General features: G+C 37.5%; 1 protein-coding gene across 4 annotated transcripts in view; it reads right to left on the bottom strand.

Annotated features, from left to right (window-relative positions):
• The window catches only part of VPS13B (vacuolar protein sorting 13 homolog B), a 996,761-nt gene that overhangs the window by 200,082 nt on the left and 775,210 nt on the right, over positions 1-21,469 (bottom strand). For all 4 annotated transcript variants that reach the window (XM_075063129.1, XM_075063127.1, XM_075063130.1 and 1 more), the window contains exon 34: positions 18,491-19,193. In XM_075063129.1, coding sequence (XP_074919230.1) covers positions 18,491-19,193 — 703 coding nt within the window. The remainder of the gene's footprint in view (positions 1-18,490; positions 19,194-21,469) is intronic.

The raw sequence follows: 21,469 nt of genomic DNA, 5'->3' as shown, positions 1-21,469 counted from the left end.
TAGACCAGGGGAATGGAAATTATATGTGGCTATACATGCTCATGAAAATTGGTGGTTAGGGCGGAGGAGTGAGGGCTCCGACTGTGATGCGGGCTAATCTGAGGTGGGCCAAAAATGAGTTCCAGGTTTGGAGGAGGCTCTGGCTGGGGCAGGCAGTTTGAGCGTGCGGGAGGGACGGAGGTGAGACCTTCCGGCTGGGAGATGCAGGCTCTGGATGGAATGAGGTGTTGGGGTCTCAAGAGAGTACTCTGAGCTGGACCGAGGGGTTGGAGGATTGGAGAGTTGCTCTTAGAGTGGGTCGGGTTGGGGCGCGTGAGGGGGTCAGGGATTTGCAGGCTATTTGCGCGGCACTTACCTCAAAGCAACTCCCAGAAGCAGCAGCATGGTCCCCCTCCGCGCTCCTACATGAGGCACCGCCAAGGTGGCTCTTGTCGCACTCCTGGTCTGCAGTTGCCGCCACTTGCAGCTCCCATTGGTCATGGTTCCCCAGCGAATGGGAGTGCGGGGGTGCGCACTTGAGGCAGGGGCACCATGTGGAAGCCCCCTGGCTGCCCCTATTGCATAGGAGCTGTAGTGGAGACATGCCGCTAATTTCTGGGAGCCATGGATCCGCAGAGTGGGGGCAAGCCCCCGACCCCCACTCCGCAGCGGAGCTCTATTAAATGTCTGAAGGATTTAAAACATCTGAAGGGGCCAGATACGGCCTCTGGTCTGTTGTTTGCCCACTCTTTTATTAACCAAAAAGATAATACAGCCCCAAATTATACATTTTTATTTCCACTGGTTTGCTTAAGCTTCCATTGTCTGCAGAAGCCCTTGAAGCCACCAATTCCAAATGGAACTGTGCTTGCAATGGGAGGTAACAGAACCAGTGTGGAACCTCCAGGCAGAGGACTGTGGCCCACTTTTGACTGCAGGATCCAAAGGTATGAGTGTGTCCCATGACTTATTCCACAATAGGGCAAGGCTCATCTATGATGATGTAATCTGCGGGAACATTCCTCAAGAAAAAAATGTATAGGGAGTTTTTCCTCTAACACTACTCTTTTGGGTTTTTCTGTGACAGATCGTGGTCAAATCCAATGTTGTTTGTGATTTCTCTTTAAATGTAGAGTAGCTGTCACATTGATCAGGAGGTGGCATTACAAAGTTTTTGTGATGAGTGGTGGAGAGGATTAGGAAAGCTGCAAAATATTTGCCATTTAACATCTCTATGATTTAGTCCTGCTCTGGTGCGTTATGCGCACCTATTATCATATGGTGAAATCATGGTTATAAATGTGATACTGGTCGATCTAAGTCTTACATGTTGATATTAATAAACATAGGTAAATAAGTCTACGCGATCATTGGCCACTTCATGCATGCTCTAATATTTTACTATATCTCAAATGTGGTACTGCCCTTTCCTCCTGCTTCCTTATTTCTCGTCTTCCCCTCATTGTTTGACTGGAGGGCTTTCTCTGTCTGATAATGAGCCTTCTGAGGTATTATGGTCCCGTTTTGCGTAAATTATGTAGTATTATCACCATCTTTTGATTTTGCATGTTTCTGCCTTATTAGTATTATTTGCTTAATAACTCTTTACATTAGCAACTCTTTCTCATCTGTTTGATGTGATGACCTTTACTTTAAAATTGTTTCATTCTGCCCCACTAGAGTCCAGGTTACTCTTTGTCAACTTTGTGTGAATCAAGATGGAACCTTCAATATTGACTCATGAATTCGCTCTCCCACTAATTTCACCTGTCTCTGTCAACGAGAGATTGATTAAAGATCATACTGTATCTTTCCAGAAAGAAACTGAAGCAGTCATTTTCAATGTATTTTATAAACAAGATATTTTGTAGCATGTAGGTTGTGAAAGAAAGCACCCTATTAAAACTAAAAAGGTGTTAAACATTTAAATTCCCCTTTTGTGTCTCATCTAAAAGTCTCTAAAGTTCATCTACCTCAGAAAATAAAAAGGAAAATAAGATTTTTCACTGCCATAAACATTTCTGTATATTTTCCTTATTCTGTATATTTCCCTTGGTTGGGTCTCTTTCTCATAATCAGGATGTGTTTTCATCCTATTTGGAAATCTCCTCTTTCCGACACGCCAACTGGAAAACATGCCTTCCAGTCTCTGGGACCCAATGATATAGATAATCTCCCAGTCAGCTCTCTAATTATGATGGGGGTATAACACTCGCAAAATACTAGATAACTGTATAGGAAAATTCAAAAGCACAAGATACTATGAGAGTCAATGAGAGATTGGCGACATAACGCCTTTTTGCTGCCTTTGAAAATCTCCCGCTGTTCATTAATATGTGGCCTGTCTAGTTATCAGCCTTCCACTATATGTAAATGCACATTCGACAAGTGACTTTTGTTTAGCCCTTCTATTTATTAGATCCTGGCATTTGTGAAAAAGTTTCTCTATAGGGTTGGGCACCTCATTGAACTGAGTGCCAGATTCTCCCTGATGGAAGTGTTCATCAAAATCAATGGAGTACACCAAAGATCAGTTGGTCAACTGCTTAATAATAAAATGCATAAAGTTACTTGAATATGTTGCACTTCCTGCTCTGAGCAAGACTCCAGGTATTCCTCAGCAAGCTGCACTTAAATCTCCAAGCAAAGTTCTTGGATTCTTTGCCACCTGGTACAGCAAAACTGGACATTTTGTAGCAGTTCTTTACACTTAAAAAAAGAAAGATCTTTAAGTGAGTGAAGAGTATCTAACACAAATAAGTGGTACAGTCTGCCTAATACAGGAAGATCCTCTATGTTTATATTCTTAGTTACTCTACAGTAGTAATTCATTATAGTCCTTACCCCTAATCATTTTAACTGTTTTCTTCAGCGCCTCATATAGTATTGTGCTCTAATGTTACTAACTACACTCGCATAGCTAGAACATCATAGGATGAAGCCTGAAGGTTCCTCTTTGGCTATATCTGAGTAGAAGGCTCTTTCTCATTTGATGATGTGACTCTCTAATTAAAGACGGCTGTAAAGCGTCAAGAGTGTGGGATATTCCGCTGATTATAAACTGCTTTAGTAACTCATTATCTCGAGGCTAGTTAGTCAGAACTCAAGTCAGCTCAAAAAGTGCAAGGGTTCTATCTCATTGACTTCATACCCTATTTGATTCAAAGATTAATGGGCAAGAGCCAACAGGATATTGGCTATGACTCATAAAGGTCTTCAATACTATATATAGATTACTATATCCTGGTGTGCAGCTGTTCTGCCAAGAAAGTGGACGTAGTAATTATTTAGGATATATATCTCTATCGGCGCAGATCTCCTACTACGAAATATTCCGTTGAGACGCGTGGCTTTAAGCAGGAGCTTCATAAATCTGTCCTAGTGTATGACCGCCACTTATAATAAATATGACCAGCCTACGATCATTCCAATAAGATGGTGTGATGATATTAGTATTAGTTGACTGTATTTGGAGTGGAAACACTTGTGCTAACTCAGGAAGTGCTAGAAGTGAGAGTATAGTGCTCTCAGTTTTTCTCGCATACAACATCTTTGCTATTGGACAGAGACCAATGAACTCGAGCCAATTAGTGAGGATGCCTGTCCATTCAGATTTGTTTTCAGAGTTTCTGCTTGTCCTGTCCAAAGCGCTAATACGCGACCAGTATATTGCGAAAAATAAATCAAAAAAAAAAAAAACAAAAAAAAAAAAAAAATAAACCAAACAAAACTCCTTATGGCGACCATGTCAGATCAGTAGTTTATATCTCTGCCACGTAGGACTCTTTTGGTGAAAGCTCTACTCTATATCGTGAATAGTACAACCTTAATGACCGGCTAATGTATCTCAAAGAGTAGTGATGTTATTCAGGTTTTCTTATATCTGACGATCATTTGTTATTGCAGTGTTCTGAAAACGGAGCCTCTGGAATATCTTGATGTCTCTCCATATACTGAGTGTCATCAGCGATTGCTCCGGAGTACAAATCCTGGTCCAGCGGTGTGTCAGATAGAACTATACGACTCTTGTCTTTCTAGCACTCGAACGTTCTCCCAATACACTTATCTGTGCCTTTGTTCAGCCAAAGTAGGATTGCTGCAAATGCACTCTTGCGCAGCTACAACTAATCATTGACTCCTTATAGAAATAAGCTGGAGTGATGCAAGAAATCCGCTGCGGCATACTCCTCTCAAACGTAATGATATATCAGTACACAAGATTAAGTGTCCAACTCTAAGCCTGCTTATTGTAATGGCTCTCCAGAAAGGAATCTATTTCCTGAACAGAAGTAATCCGCGTTGTGGATTATTGTGTATCATGTATAGACCGCCGAGCGGTACTATTGGTTCCTGTTATGGCTCCACGTGTCTGACTTTGCTAATCTCCCTATCTATATCTCTTAGGTATGATATACAACTCAGTCTGGCCGCAGGCATGGGACTAGTCCTCACGCTCGGTTAAGTAATAGTATGTCTTGGATACTCTGCGACAGGTTGGTGTGTCTATCATATATCAAATCAATTTCATTTTAGGTGTACCGCGACTCAGGAATCTCGCGTGATTTCTGCTGAAGAACATGCATAGAGATATAGAGACAATACATTAAAGTTACCTCTTATATTCATTACTACAAATAATAATTGGGCTTCATGTACAGGGTAATCTACCAGGGTTTAAGCCAATTAAACAGTATATAGATGAAATTACATTAATGAATCTCTATCCACATAAGAATTATATGATATAAGCTGCAAAGTTCAGAGTACTATACCTATCCAATTTAGACAGGGTTGATTTCTATGGAGCATTTCTAGATTCGCAGGAGTAACCTTAACTTTTAGATATCTTATTCCTTCATCCCCTTTTTCCACCTCTTTATAATCAACTTAAGTATCTAGACACAGTGTGCAGATTTTCTGGTCATCATGGCCTAAATTTCGTATAAGGTCTAACTTATTTTTCCCCCAAAGAGCCCTCCTCCTAATGGCGAAGAGGGTGCGGTGACGGAGGCAAGGGAGGTGTGCAATATTGCTGTGGGACACGGAGAGGCCTTTATTGATCTATATATATATACGTTTCTGGTCCATCGTCTATAACCTGATCTGCTCTGATAGCGCCTAAATCTCTATATCTGGCCTCTTTTCATACACTGTGATTACATCTGTATTATGTTGACATGTTAGCGTAACTTTGGGATACCCCACATAAACAGTACCACAAGCTCTCTGAGTTAAGATCTGCTACAAGTAGTATCTCTATTCTTAGTGACCTAATATGCATCTTGTATATATAGTATCTATAAATCTTGATCAATAGTATATTTCAAGTTACATTTGATGCTAAAAGCTAACTCATATAATTTGTTTCAGAAAAACAGTCTCTGACTCTATTGTTAGATGGAGTTTCTGCTCTCATCATACTATATGGCGTCCTGATTTATTAGTTCGTTTGGGCATCATTTGTCATTTTTCTCACAGTGCATTCACTCGATTAATTATATTGAAGTTAATTATATATACTTCTGCATTGACTTCTCTCAGATGAGATGTCCAATTAAAATAGAATTTTATTTATTAAAAAATTTTCCTTCTTCCAAGTCATGTCCGCTACCATTCAGTGAGGAACATAACTAATGAACCCAAAGGGAAAGATGGTGTATGGTATATACCTATGTCGGAGGTAGCGCGGTAGCTGAGCATATATTTTGATATCTCTTCTTAATATTGTCTTGTTATATACTCGCAACAAACAAGCAACTACCATCTTCCAAACACAGTCCATCTCGGTATTATATATTTGATTTTGAGACAACAAAGTAGCGGAAGTCATCACTGGAAACTTTGCATATCAGCTCTTTTTGGTAATATTCTTGGTGTTTGCTTATTGAGGGCTCAGGCTGTGTTGCAGCGTAGATCTGCGTGACAGCTGCACGGGTAAATAAGAACTGGGAATCTTACTAATACTCTTCTTGAAAAGGGGAGTTGTGGGGGACCCAATGGAAAAACTCATAAGAAGATGTTTTGCCTTGTTATTGGAATAAATGGGCCAATACTTTCAAAGACGTCTCAAAAACACAAATTCAGCTTTGCGGCTAGCACTACATCCGTAATGGTAACTTTTATCATTTGGCGTATTACTATCATCTCGCTACTCTTCACATAACCCATTTATAATTGAACAATCAAAAGTGTCTCTAATTAGCTACTGGCTGTGCATTAACAGACATGATTAACACCAGAAAAACCAACCATGTACCATTACTCTGGGTCCCCTATCCCATATTGTTTTAAATATCACTGAACAACGTACTTTGCAGTCCTTAAAAGTTCGGCAACACTACTGATACTGGCAGAGATTAAATGCAATATACTGTATTGGGCAGAGATAAGTTTCAGACCTCCAGGCTATTAACACACTGGCAGCACATTAGAAGGGGCGGGAGGGGGAGGAGAATATGCTTTATCATGAAATACTTTCTTCTCTATTCTTATAACAGTGTCATCAAAGGTAAAATTAATTTATACTCATAAACGGTCGACATGGCTTCCACACATTTGAACTTTTTTTGGTGCCAAAACCCTGTACTCCAGGCTAAGGAGGAGAAGGAACATAGTATGCTTGTTGGTCAATGATAACCAATACACTGGAATTTAAAATTAGCAAAACCTTCTGAATTAGGTCATGGTGCACCATATAGCAGAGCAAAATTACAGAAACAGAAATTACTTTAATGTGACACAGATTACTATTTCGATCATCACAACTAGACCGTGATAGGTGTTCATCAGCTTTCAACAAGTGGCCATTAATGGCACTTTCAGATTATGTTGATGGACACCCAGATGATTCACGTAAGCCATCGGTTTAAGTTCAATACTCTAATCGGACTACTCAATGCATGTACTCAATCAACAATCCTCCATCTTGAATGGGACATAATATACTGAGTTAAATGAATGCATAGAAGAGCAATAAAGACAACTGAATAGACAAATCAAAACTTATATGAGAGTTTTAAAACCAAGAGGATACTCTACGATAAGTGTCAGTAAACCGGATGTATCTACAAACAAAGAGTTAAAAAGTTTGATTGCGATGTTCATTTAGAATTTAAAATAAGTAGTAAATATAGGCTGAAATGATAACAGCCAACCAGCATTTTACAAACAAATAGGTCCTATCATACCTCTATCCAATGTATTGACAACATACAATACACAAATGTCATACTCTATTTTAATCAAGTTTCAAGTATATGTAAATTATCTTTTAACACTTATTGCACAAACTTCTTCCTACATAAAGTGAAAACAAAGAATGAAGATAATATATAAGACTGAATTAAGATAAATTTTCATTGGACATAGAAAGTAAAGGTTAAAACTCGAGTGCAAAAAGTGGCACAAAAACTATTTATTTAGTATATGTCTTAGTGATACACCTCATGCTGGACTAAGACTTGTGTATGCATAAGTTGGCATTCCTGAATTACTTTCTTACATGAATTAAAAAGATAAGTATACTACTAAAACCGATCGCATGTACAAGTCATCGGACTTATATATCTTTGAATATAGGAGTAAACATGTAGTATATAATTATTAAAGGCTATAAAAAAACATATGTCATCCTTCTCCCTAGCCGTATAGCAAGGAATTATCGCCTATGTTGAGCTGTATACTCACAATACAGCTGCGAAACCATTTAGCAACACGTTTTCTACTCTAGATCTCTGACAACTGTAGATTTCAGTAACAAGACAGGATAGCCTCTTATACTGCACTACTAATGAAGAGCTGGAAAAAGTACTCAATAAGAGAGGTGGAGGAGACTGAAACTGTAACAATATGATCTTAAGCTTGCCATACCTATCATTACTATGCTACTGATATAATGTACTCAAATATGCATAAATTAGTTCCCTGATTTATTTCTCGTCATAATTAACCTCGATGATTATGTGAAAACTTTATACGTTGCATGTACCCAGTTGGAAGACCCATATTCCTAATGAATGCAATAGAATAATAATTAGTGCTGCGAGTGATAATATTAACTTATTGAATAAACTCGCCTTTGCTTGCATCCGCACAAGCTCTGGTGAGAAACCATACTTCTTCAAATGAGAAGAGAATTGCGCATGTGTTCTTAAAGAATCCTTCTTAACTCTGTGAGTCAAATCAAGATCCGGTATGAGTGCACGGTCATGGTGCAATATAGGATCATTTCAGCATCAAGTGCTGCGCCTGACAAGACTCCACCCTTGCAGTATCATGAAGCCTATAGATTCCAATAATATAATTTACGAGCCATAAAACTAGTGCGAAAATATCAGAAACGTAGTTGACATAAATGAAGATGATAGTTCAATAAAGTGTGTGTCGTTAACGTTACTCTAATGGGAGATTTAGTAATGATCAGATTGAGCAAAAAAGTTTTTGTAAAGGATGTCAAGAATGATTATTATGAACTCTTGTGACTTCATTGTAATACAATAGTTTGTTCAAAACATGGCACAAGATACGACGTAATCTAGTTATTAAAATTGTTTATGTCTCTATAAAGACAAATCTGATAAATCTGTCAGCTCCCAATATAAACCATAAGTATTAAAGCGTCTGTATGGAATAAATCCAAAGTGATTAGTAGTTCAGATATTTTAGTTGTCGCACCTCTGTTTGGGACCCTTAAGATGCTATATCTGTTGATAAGCATGTATGGTATCTTTTATATAAAATAATGATACACAAAAAAAAAAATATAAGTGAATGAAACCACAATTTTTTCCTACTCGTAGTTTAAGAAGAATAATATTAAAATAACTGGATACTAATTCTCATTGTCTGGTATATTGCGGATATTTGATAGAGATTATGGACTAGAATGTATATATACTCTCGCATAAATCCTAATTATCTACTACCTATTTGTAGAAGAAGCAATACAAATTAAGTCCCAGTTCACTCAATGACCTATATCCAGATGAATAGAATGTGGACAACTATTGAGAATATACAATATGTTTAACCTAACCCACTTGTGTGATAAATCTCTTTCGCGAGTGAAATAGATTATATGCTGTTGTAAAGAAGGTAGATCCTCTCATAATAGTTGGCTGAACATACATATTTTTTTTGACTCAAGAGAGATAGGAATAGGACTGTGTAGTAAGGCTGGAAATAATTATTTATAATACATTCAAATCAGATAGTCCGTGATACATGGTAAAACCATTTATATTAATATTAGAAACTGGGAAAAAATAGATGATTTATTGAGCACCTCGGTGGATCAAACGAGTGGTTCTTCGCTACCAATATATTTCTATATCTCTATTAGTATTCTCTGTTAGCTCCTCAAAAGTAGTGACCTACTAGTGTTAGATACCATGTCAGGTATCTCTCAGACAGGTAGCCTCTATGTTACAGAGCTCGACAGCCATTGTATATATAGACACAGTTGGACTGATCAATGATGAGTGATCTATATTGAATAATAAGATAACAATGTCTAAGGCAAAATGGACAAAACTCATCTCTAGATCAAAAAGTCGGACAACGCCTGAATACAAGCAACAGGTGAATCTTCAGCTCACTGCTTCTTACATAATACTTTCACCGTTTCTTTGAAAATAAGTTAATATAGATTCTAATACCATTTTCAAAGTTATCTGGATAGTTTAATTGTTCATCATTTAGAAAGTTGAAGTTCTGAAGTATCGTCTTTAGGAAAAAATCTCTCATATATAAAACTTATCAAAATTTGCCACAAAATAAATAAGAAAATTACCAGAATTTAGTCTGTTCTAGCCATAAACAGAACTGCTTACTCAATATTGTAATTTGGAAGGGCAATTCCGGTTATTTACATTGGATTTATTGATCACTGCACAGTGCAGTTCAATGAGGTACACGCTAATATCATTACCTCTTTCACTATATATAATATATACACCCCGCTATATACACACATACACTCCACTCACTCATTGTATTGCCATATTCGAATCTAAGGGGTTAAGCTAGTAATAGTTTACCGTGATCTCAACACATGAAAAGAAGAATTAGCCACAGTTCCCAAGCTACTGATGTAGCTTTCAACACTTTTTCCTTGAATGGTTGGGTATTGATAAGCTATATAACTGTGAAAAGGATGGGAAAATGCATTGAAGTCATATAAGAAGTAAACTATCAAACTTACATATTTTCTAGCTAAGCTATTGAAAACTTTTTCTATCATGCAACTCATTCTGACAGTGAGACTGCTAGAATTCCTCTGATTAAGTTACATCTGGGTTATGCTCAAAGCTTTAAACTATTTCTCAGCATAAAAATTCAGAGTCCTAAACTTTTTTCTTCGCCAAACTATCCATTTTTAAGCCACAAAGATTTTTCCAGTCCTTTCAGATTTTATCTAAAAGTTATATTTTAACAGTATTTAAATAGATCTTAAAACAATAACAATTTATCTTGATAGAGACATGCTGTTTTTTTCATTTTATTTTAATTAGCCCATTGTTGGAACCAAATTCCTTTTGTTTTTATTTCCTTGAAATTAACTGCTTTAATTACAGCTTATCATGCCAGATATCTTAAAGTTATTTGTACCAATACAGTTTCATTTAACATAAGCCATGGTGGAATCAAATAGTCCTGTTTCCTAAAGTGACATGCTTGGAAAACTTACATTCATATGTTAAGAGTACAATCCTTTCCTCATTAGTTGAAAGTACAGGGGTTTTGCCAAGTTCTTGTGGAAGCATTGATGCAGCTTTTATATGGATTTTTGTTTTAGCCTTGATGACACTGTTAGAATAGGAAGTATCTAATAAGTAAAAGCATTTTGTCTAAATGTGCTGCCAGCTATGTGTTTAATATACGCCTGGAGGTCTGAAACATTATCTTCTCCCACTACAGGTAATATGCATTGTAATTCTCTGAAAGCAGAAGGTCAACTTTTAAAGTGACTCAAAGTACGGTTTCAAGTACAAATTAATTTAAAACTATGGGATAGGGGACGCAGTGTAATGTACAGGTTGGTTTTTTGGTTAATAAATGATCATGTTTAATGCACACCAGTAGCTTATTAAAGAAACTTTTATTGTTTTCATTTTAAATGGGGTTATGTGAAGGAGTAAGAAGAACTGATATAATACAGCCCCCAATGAATAAAACGTTACCATGACAATTTGACTAGGCAGCAAGCTTGATTTTGCTGTTTTTGACGTCTTTAAAAGAATTTGGCCCATATTATTCCATAACAAGGCAAAACATCATCTGAGTTTTCCATTGGGGAGTCCCCCACCGCCTCCCTTTTCAAGGAGTATTTAGTTGATGCAAACCAGTTTATTACCAGGCATACTGTAAGTTAACTGCAAAACTAACTGAAGAACTGGACAAGAGTTCCATAAGAGACTGATATGCAAAGTTCCAGTGATCTCCTTGCACTTTTTTGGTTGTACTCAAAAATCATATAATAAAACCGCAGGGAACTGTGTTGCAAATTATTACTTGTTTGTTCAGTCTTTTATAACAGCAATATAAGAAAAATGTAAATATCAAAATTTCAGTGTGTAGCTAGGTGATGTGACTGATACGGTAATATAATACAATACCTTCAACCTTTGTGGTCATTAGTTTCATGTTCCTCACTTGCTTTGGTACGAGTATCAAAAAAATATATTCACTCTGACTGCTGTCCCAACCACCCGCCGTTCGGTGACATATGTGAATTGATTTGGTAGTCTCAGTAAATGTTTCTATTAGTAGATGTCCAAATCAGAAGAAACTCCCACAGTTGGGACTAATTAGCACCGGTATTATGCGCTGTCTTAGCAAAAAGGCAAGGATCCAACTGGAGTAGAGGAAGAGCTACCTCTTACCTTCCTGAGGTGTTTGTTTGGCAGTACCATTTAACAAATATTAAATTAAACTTTTTTAAAATGAAAAGGAGGAAGAAGAAAAATAGGTTTCTAAATCAAACGAAACCTTATAAAAACCTTAAGGAAAATGTATTAATTTGAAAACTGGAAGTACTTATAAAAAAAAATTTTCATTTGTAAAATAATATCCTTCCCTACTGAAATTGCTTTTCATTTCTATATTGACCAAAATCCAGCTCATCCATAAACATGGGGAACTGTCATGATTCCTGCTGCAAGTAGGCAGAAGAACAGCAAACCACAGTGGCCTGCACAAGAGAAAGTCTGCGTTCTCCATCCACTGTACCTTTGATGGCCTCTCCTCATAGCCTAAACAGGTGGCTATGGACCTGTTTGGCAGAACTGTGCTCCTGTTTTGGACCAATTGGCATCAATACAATTGCTGGGGCCCAAAATTGCCCTCCACTTGTGCTATGGAGAGTGCAACCATTGGACAGTTGCTATTGCAGGGTTTCTCCACAAACTGCCTCTTCTGGTCCAGTCAGAGATGGTTGCAGCCATCTGTTGGTCCCAGTGGTAAAAGAGACAAGATAGTGAGAGGTAATATCTTTTATGGCAACAACTTCTGTTTGTGAGAGAGACAAGCACGCCCACATATGGGAACTTTTCACCTGGCATTTCTAAGCACTAATCATCACAGAACTGCAATAGGTAAATAATATTGCCAGTTACAGATGAGGAGACTGACGGTAGAAAGGTTAATTTGACTGGCACAGATATCAGATGAGTCACTGGCTCCGGAGAATTCCTTGCTCATGGTCCAATGATTCATTAAGGCTGCTTCTAGTAAGTTATTTTTCGTAACGACTACCTTAAAAGTGAGTATCATATTTATGAGCCAATGAATAAGTCTCTCATAGAAATCAGCCACAAGGATTTTTTGTATTGGTGATTTGAAAAATATGACTTTATATGATTGAAGCTGAAAATCTCAGCTAGTTAATGGTTCTAGTTAGGTTTCCATGGTAATACTTTTCTTAGTATATTACATTTTTAAGGAAATCTTGCTTTTTCCCTTTTGGATTTAAAAAAAAAAAGCATGATATAAAGTTGAATTCCAATTAACACCCCCTAAGCTATTCTTTAAAAAAATTCAAACCAAAACAAAAGAAACCAATTTCTTAGTATGTTATACAGTTGGAAAGACTAAGGAAGAAAAAAATCAGATAACTTCAATGCCCTTCACGCCCATTATGTGTATTGTGGGATAATATTGTTAAGTATATGTACATGTGCAATTATATTTTTCTAATGCCTAAGATATTGTATATTTGGGATCAGGTGTGTTTGGTCCCTTCAATTGTCAACAAGGTGTAAGGAGAAGGTAAACAAGAGGACATCACCTTGCAACAAGGTTCGAGGGCAGGGGTCAGAGACATTCCACTCTCTGACCCAGAGGAGCTTTTGTGACTTAGTGCAGGGCAGTGACTCTATGCTCCGCAGAGGAGTAGGATAGGGTTGAGTTCATGTCACTACTCACTTCCAACCAAGTTCAATGGAGGGCTGGCTCTAAATCTCATTATTATTGTGTTATTGGAGTACACATCTTGCCTGTATTACAAGAGTATGTTTGTAGGCTATGGTTTGCTCTCCCCACCCTTCTCGGAGGATTTAAACTTTGCCTCAGGAGCAATCGGCTCTTTGGTTTGCGTGGGTGGTGGCACATCTTCAGGTCCCCCCTGCTGAGGGCTCTGCCTTAAAGGCATAATCAGACTCTTGATTAGGTAGTATTCGCTGTGACAACAGCTAAAAATTCTGTCTTTTTTAAGTGTTGCTCTAAGCAGTGATGTCTATCTAAACATTGCTATTTGGATGAATCCATGAAGTCATAGCCAAATGCATAAAACTCTAGTGAGAAATATGACCCACTTATGCCACCATTAGTGCAGGCTTTATAAGTAGACTGACATTTACCTGAGCAGTGAGCCATGTTGTTTTATATAATGCAGCTGGTACTTGCGTGACTAAGGAAAACATTCTTTCAAGCTCCTACAACACAGTATTTATATCTTACAATTCTCCATTTAGTTCTTCTTTATGAATTGAAAATTAATTAGTACCTTTTTATTTTGTTGTAAACATGCTAAGCATTGTTAATGGTAAATGGGGATTTTTTTTAAGTTGTTAACACAGAAAACTTGCGAAGAAAATTCTATTCTCAACCTTTTTCTAATTATCAAATATAATATTGTTTCGATAGGGGCAGAACAGAATTTTGTTTTGAACTCCATGTATTTCTATATTGGACTTTTAGGACTATAAAGAATTTAGTTGAAAAAGTTTTGCTTATTTCAGGCTAGAAATCATATTCAATTTTTTTCCCTTACATATTCCTTGGCACTTTGTCAGCATGTGACTCATTCATTTCTTCGGAATGGACACCGTGCTTGTCTTCATGATGATTACCTCTGTTTAAAAGTTAACCTTGGCAGGTTTTATAAATTCCGTTTTTGAAATCAGTTTTAAATAGTAATTGTTTGCTTGCCACTGAAAATGAAATAACTTGGGATAATGGATTATAATAAGATAATTAATATTTTCCTTTCACAGGTTCCAAACATAGAACAGAAAAAAAAATGGATATATCTTGATGGAGGAAACAGTTGAAACTTCTTCACGTTATAGTGGTGCCCTAGACAGTGGCATTGGCAGATTGATAGCGTTAATAATCAGAATAGTTCAAATAGAACAACATCAGTGGCACCAGCCAACCACCGCATTGCACGTCCTTCCCGACGTCTTGCATTGTGAGAACCTGAACTTCATTCCCTTATGATATTTTTTATTACGCAAGCCGGATCTCCTTGATGTCTTATTCGTGTACTCCTTTAGCTAAATCTAAATCATTGCAAAGATCAGAAAGATGGTGAGAAGATTAAGCAAAGTTCGATTAAACCTTCCAGAAAACAGATTCACCGCGGTAGCCAAGAAGATACCAGAAAAGCTCCGATTTCGAGCATGTGTTTCATCGTGTAAACTGGCAGATGATCTCTTGAAACAAGTTAACAATTCTTTGCCCAAGTGGAGAAACAGCGTCTACTATAACTAGAAAGATCTTCATGCTTCCACAAGGTCATCTGCAATCGACAAGCCCTGTGGATAATAACTATTGCTTCGACCAGCCTGGTCGCAGAGGAACTGGTGACCTCCAGTTAGAACCTTTCTGCACCTTGTTGTATCCCAGCCTTCTGTAATCTTCGAGCTTCACCACAGAAAGCAGGAGGGTGGAAATATCAGTGTTGATGCTGTGCTTAAAGGAAGTGAACCTCAGACCTACACGTGTACAGGTAAGATCATTGTAAAGTCAGGAGGGTGTTTAAACAACTGCCATAACAATAAGGCTTCCTCAAAGTTTCAGGGATAATAAACAGAAAAGAGCTGATAGACTAGACCAAGCAAATGCATTAATTCTAAAAAAAAAAAAATGGTAAGTTTATATTCCATTTTTGAACCAAGTTAAGACTAGAGATGATTGAAATGAATTGAAGGTTTTAACTTCAAGGACCCAATTCTTATTTTATTCAATATTGTTTTCTCAGCCCAAAAAAAATAAAGAGGCCGCGTCAAGTATAACTTATCAGAGTTTTCTGAAACCAATTGATAAGCAATGAGTTGTAAGTCATGTTTCTTTCATACAAGGGTATTTATATTAGCTGAAAACCATTTATATCTTCCCATTATTACTCCTCTTGGCTAAAATTAAAGCAATACTTTCAGAAAACACATGGTTATCTTTGATTCATTAACTTTACAAAATTATAGTAGTCGTTCTAAATGATGTCTTAATAGTTGTTAAATAAAAAACAGAGAGCAAGATGTGTTAAAATCATAAATTGGAAAACTTTAGCAAACCTTTTATAAAGAACTATTTAAATTGCAAATCAGCAACTTCGTGATCATACCTATCTACTACATACCACCTCCCCAGCAGGGTTTTTCAAACTCGGGATGGGATTGGTAGTTGTCATAAACAGATAGCTAAGGTTAATGTTTCTTTTACCTGTAAAGGCCGTTAACAAAGGGAACCAAACACCTGACCAGAGACCAATCAGGAAAACAAGATTTTTCAAATCTCAAGGGAGGGCAATGGGTTTTGGGGGGGTGTCTTTTGTCTCGTCTCTTTGCTCTCTCAGCTCTGAGAGTGATCTCTCTATCTCAGGCTTTCTAATCTTCTGTTTTCCATAGCTGTAAGTACACAAGGTAGAAGACAATAGGCTTATATTGTTTTTGTATTACAATGTGTGTGTTTGCTGAATGCTTTAAAGTATTATATTCTTTTTTGGCTAAGGCGTTTATTCATTTGTTTTGCTTTTAAGCCCAATGACCCGTATTCTCACCTGATACAGAGACCATTTAATGTCTTTTTTCTTTCTATTTATTAAAGCTTTCTGTTTTAAGGACCTGTTTGATTTTTTTTCTCTGGTTAAGGCTAAGGAACGAAGGGAGAGAAAATCTTCTTTGTGTAGAGTTACAAAGCTGCATTTGCAGGGACTCTGAGTGAGGGTGAGAGAAACCTGATCCTCTGTGTTTGTGTTTCAAGGCATTGAAGCAGCGGTAATCTTCCTAGAGTACCCAGGGCGGGAAATCTGGGAGGAGGCAAAGAGGGGAAAGGAAGTGGGTTATTTCCCTTTGTTTTTGAGCTCAGGGCATTTGAATCTTGGGGTCCCCCAGGGTAAGGTTTTGGGGAGACACAGATGAGCAGACACATGGAATATCTGGCTTGGTGGCAGCGCTATCAGATCTAAAGCTGGTACATTAACTTGGAAGTTTCATGCAGGCACCCACATTTTGGACGCTTAAGGTTCAGATTGGACTTATTGCTATATGACAGTAGTGGGAGAAGGTTTGACTTCAGCTCACTGCTAAGGAAGAGGAAAGAAGTAACACCTGCATAGGGGGGATGAAGAAAGAGCAGTTTCATTCTTATAATTTCTTCATCCTCCTGAATCAATGATGGACACTGTCAGACATAATACCAAAGATTGAAGTAGAAGTGACTAATCCAGTCGTGGTACAGGGAGGGTATGATGTTCCTCTTAATATTCGACTTCACACAGAATTTGAAAATTATTTCTCTCTAAGCTAAATAGCAGAATTTCAGACATAATTCTACCAAATTCCTATTTGTATCAGAATTTTTTTGTATAACCCTAATAAATGCTAACCTTAGCAATAATAATATTTTAGGCTCTCCCTTCAGCTAAGCAGTAAGGTTATTTATGAGAGAGTTTCCTTCGCCTACGATGAGGCGGTCAATTGTTGGCTTTCTCGTAGATGTAATAATTGCTGTTATTTCGTGTGAAGTATTATAACATGAAAGTTCACTTTTTTGATTAAAAATGTATTTGTTCTGCCTATGAAATGTTAGGAAAGGGAGAGAAATAGACAGAATAAATATCATATAGCCACTATATAAATCCATGTGTGCCCACACCTTCATCAGTTCTGTTTCCACATCCCGCCAAAAAAGACATTAGAATTGGAAATATACAGAGAAGCGCAACAAAATAATTAGGGTATGGACAGCTTCCATATGAGGAGAGATTTAATAAGATAGACTGGGACTTATCAGCGTGGAACAGGGGCAGAGGGATTGACAGATTATAAAATCATGAATGATATAGAAATGGTGAATAAGGAAGTGTTATTCCGCACTTACTTCCATAACACGAAGAACAGGGGTTACCCAATGAAATTAATAGGCATTCAGGTTTAAAACAAACATAAGGAAGTTTTTTCTTTATGCGCAGTCAGCCTGTGGAGCTTGTTACAAGGTGGATAAAACTTCCCTCCCTTGAGATTTGAAAAATCTTGTTTCCTGATTGGTCCTCTGGTCAGGTGTTTGGTTCCCTTTGTTAACCCTTTACAGGTAAAAGAAACATTAACCCTTAGCTATCTGTTTATGACAACTACCAATCCCCATCCCGAGTTTGAAAGACCCTGCTGGGGAGGTGGTATGTAGTAGATAGGTATGTCACGAAGTTGCTGATTTGCAATTTAAATAGTTCTTTATAAAAAGTTTGCTAAAAGTTTTCTCAATTTAATGATTTTACACATCTTGCTCTCTGTTTTATTTAACACTATTAAGACATCATTTAGAAGACTACTATAATTTTTGTAAAGTTTATGATCAAAATACCATGTGTTTCTGAAAGTATTGCTTCTAATTTTAGCAGAGGAGTAATATGGGAAAATATAATGGTTTTCAGCTATAAAAATACCCTTTATGAAAGAAACATGACTTACAACTCATTGCTTATCATATTGGTTCAGAAACTCCTGATACATTAAAATACTATGACAGCGCCTCTTATTTTTTTGGGGCTGAGAAAACAATATTGAATAAAATAAGAACTGGGTCCTTGAAGGTTAAACCTTCATTCATTTCAATCATCTTCTAGTCTTAAATTTGGTTCAAAAATGGAATATAAACTTACCTTTTTTTTTTTTTAAATTAATGCATCTTGTCTAGTCTATCAGCTCTTTTCTGTTTGATTATCCCTGAAACTTTGAGGAAGCCTTATTGTTATGGCAGTTGTTAACACCCTCCTGACTTTAAATGATCTTACCTGTACACGTGTAGTCTGAGGTTACTCCTTTAAGCACAGCATCAAACACTGATATTTCCACCCTCTGCTTTCTGTGGTGACAGCTCAAGAGTACAGAAGGCTGGGATACAACAAGGTGCAGAAAAGGTTCTAACTGGAGGTCACCAGTTCCTCTGCGACCAGGCTGTCGAACAATAGTTATACCAAGGGCTTGTCGAGCAGATGACCTTGTGGAAGCATGAAGACTTTCTAGTGATAGTAGACCTGTTTTTCTCCCACTGGGCAAAGAATTGTTACTGTTCAAGAGATCATCTGCAGTTACCGATGAAACACATGCCTGACGGAGCTTTCTGGTATCTTGGCTACCGCGTGAATCTGTTTCTGGAAGGTTTAATGAACTTTTGCTTATCTTCTCACCATCTTTCTGATCTTGCAATGATTTAGATTTAGCTAAAGGAGTACACGAATAAGACATCAAGGAGATCCGGCTTGCTGTAATAAAAATATCAAAGGGAATGAAGTTCAGGTTCTTCACAATGCAAGACTGTCGGGAAGGACGTGCAATGCGGTGTTGGCTGGTGCCACTATGTTGTTCTATTTGAACTATTCTGATTTTAACGCTATCACTGCCAATGCCACTGTCTAGGGCACCACTATAACGTGAAGAAGTTTCAACTGTTCCTCCATCAGATATATCCATTTTTTTCTGTTCTTGTTTGGAAACCTGTGAAGGAAAATATTATATTATCTTATTATATCCATATCCCAAGTATTTCCATTTCAGTGGCAGCAAACAATTACTATTTAAACATGATTTCAAAAAACGGAATTATAAAAAACCTGCCAAGTTAACTTTTAACAGAGTAATCACTCATGAAAGCACAGCAGGTGTCCATTCCGAAGAAATGATGAGTCACATCTGACAAAGTGCCAAAGGAATATGTGAAGGGAAAAAAATTGAATAATGATTTCTAGGCTGAAACTACACTTTTTCAACTAATTCTTTATAGTCTAAAGAATCCAAAAGAAATACATGAGTTAAAACAAAATTCTGCCCCTATGAAACAATATTATATTTGATAATTAGAAAAAGGTTGAGAATCAGAATTTCTTCCAAGTTTTCTGTGTTAAAACTTAAAAAAAAATCCCCATTACCATTAAAAATGCTTTAGCATGTTTACACAAAATAAAAAGGTACTAATTAATTTCAAATTCATAAAGAAGACTAAATGGAAATTGTAAGATATAAATACTGTGTTGTAGGACTTGAAAGAATGTTTTCTTAGTCACGCAAGTACCAGCTGCATTATATAAAACAACATGGCTCACTGCTCAGGTAAATGTCAGCTACTTATAAAGCCTGCCACTATGGTGGCATAAGTGGTATATTTACTCACTAGAGTTTTATGCATTTGGCTATGACTTCATAGGATCTCATCAAATAGAAATGTTTAGATAGACATCACTGCTTAGAGCAACACTTAAAAAAGACAGATTTTAGCTGTTGTCACAGCGAATACTACTAATCAAGAGTCTGATTATGCCTTCAAGGCAGAGCCCTCAGCAGGGGGGACTGAAGATGTGCACCACCCACGCAGAAGCCCCAAAGAGCCATTGCTCCTGAGGCAAAGTTTAAATCCTCCGAGAAGGGTGGGGAGAGCAACCATAGCTACAAACATACTCTTTTATAAGGCACAGAGTGTACTCCATAACAACAATAATAATGATGATTTAGAGCCAGCTCCATTGACTGGTTGGAAGTGAAGTAGTGACATGAACTCACCCTATCCTACTCCTCTGAGGAGCATAGAGTCACTGCCTGCACTAGTCACAAGCTCCTCTGGGTGCAGAGAGTGGAATGTCTCTGACCCCTGCCCTCGAACCTGTTGCAAGGTGATGTCTCCTTGTTACACCTTCTCCTTACACCTTGTGTACCCATGAAGGGACAAACACAACCTGATCCCAAATATACAATATCTTGCATTAGAAAAAATATAATTGCAAATTACATGTACTTAACAATATTATCCACAATACAACATAATGGGAGTGAAGGGCATTGAAGTACTGGATTTTTTTCTCCTTAGTCTTTCAACTGTATAACATACTAAGAAATTGGTTTCTTTTGTTTTGGTTTGAATTTTTAAGAATAGCTAGGGGTGTTATTGGAATTCCTTTATATCATGCTTTTTTTTTTAAATCAAAGGGAATAAAAGCAAAGATTTCCTTAAAAATGTAAATATACTAGAGAAAAGTATTACCATGGAAATCCTAAACAGAACCATTAACTAGCTGAGATTTTCAGCTTCACTCATATAAAGTACATATTTTTCAAATCACCAATAAAAATCCTTGTGGCTGATTTCTATGAGAGACTTATATCATTGGCTCATAAATATGATACCACTTTTAAGGTAGTCTTTACAAAAATAACTTACTAGAAGCAGCCTTAATGAATCATTGGACTATGAGCAAGGAATTCCTCAGCCAGTGACTCAATCTGATACTGTGGCCAAGTCAATTAACCTTTCTACCTCAGTCTCCTCATCTGTAAACTGGCAATATTATTTACCTATTCTAGGTTCTGTGATGATTAGTGCTTTAGAAATGCCAGGTGAAGTTCCATTATGTGGGCGTGCTTGTCTCTCTCACCAACAGAAGTTGGTCCAATAAAAGATATTACCTCTCCTATCTTGTCTCTTTAATACCCTGGGACCAACATGGCTGCAACATCTCTGCCTGGACAGAAGAGGCAGTTGTGGAGAAACCCTGCAATAGCACTTCATGGTTGGCACTCTCCATAGCACAGTGGAGGGGCATTTGGGCCACCAGCAATTGTATTGATGCCATGGTCAAAACAGGAGCACAGTATCTCCAAACAGGTCCATAGCCACCTGTTTAGGCTATGAGGAGAGGCATCAGGTAACAGTGGATGGAGGACGCAGACTTCTCTTGTGCAGCCACTGTGGTTTGCTGTTCTTCTGCTACTTGCAGCAGAAT

The sequence above is a fragment of the Chelonoidis abingdonii genome, chromosome 2 (genome assembly GCF_003597395.2).
Source record: "Chelonoidis abingdonii isolate Lonesome George chromosome 2, CheloAbing_2.0, whole genome shotgun sequence".
NCBI classification, from domain to species: Eukaryota; Metazoa; Chordata; order Testudines; family Testudinidae; genus Chelonoidis; species Chelonoidis abingdonii.
This window is presented reverse-complemented; position numbering and strand designations above follow the sequence as displayed.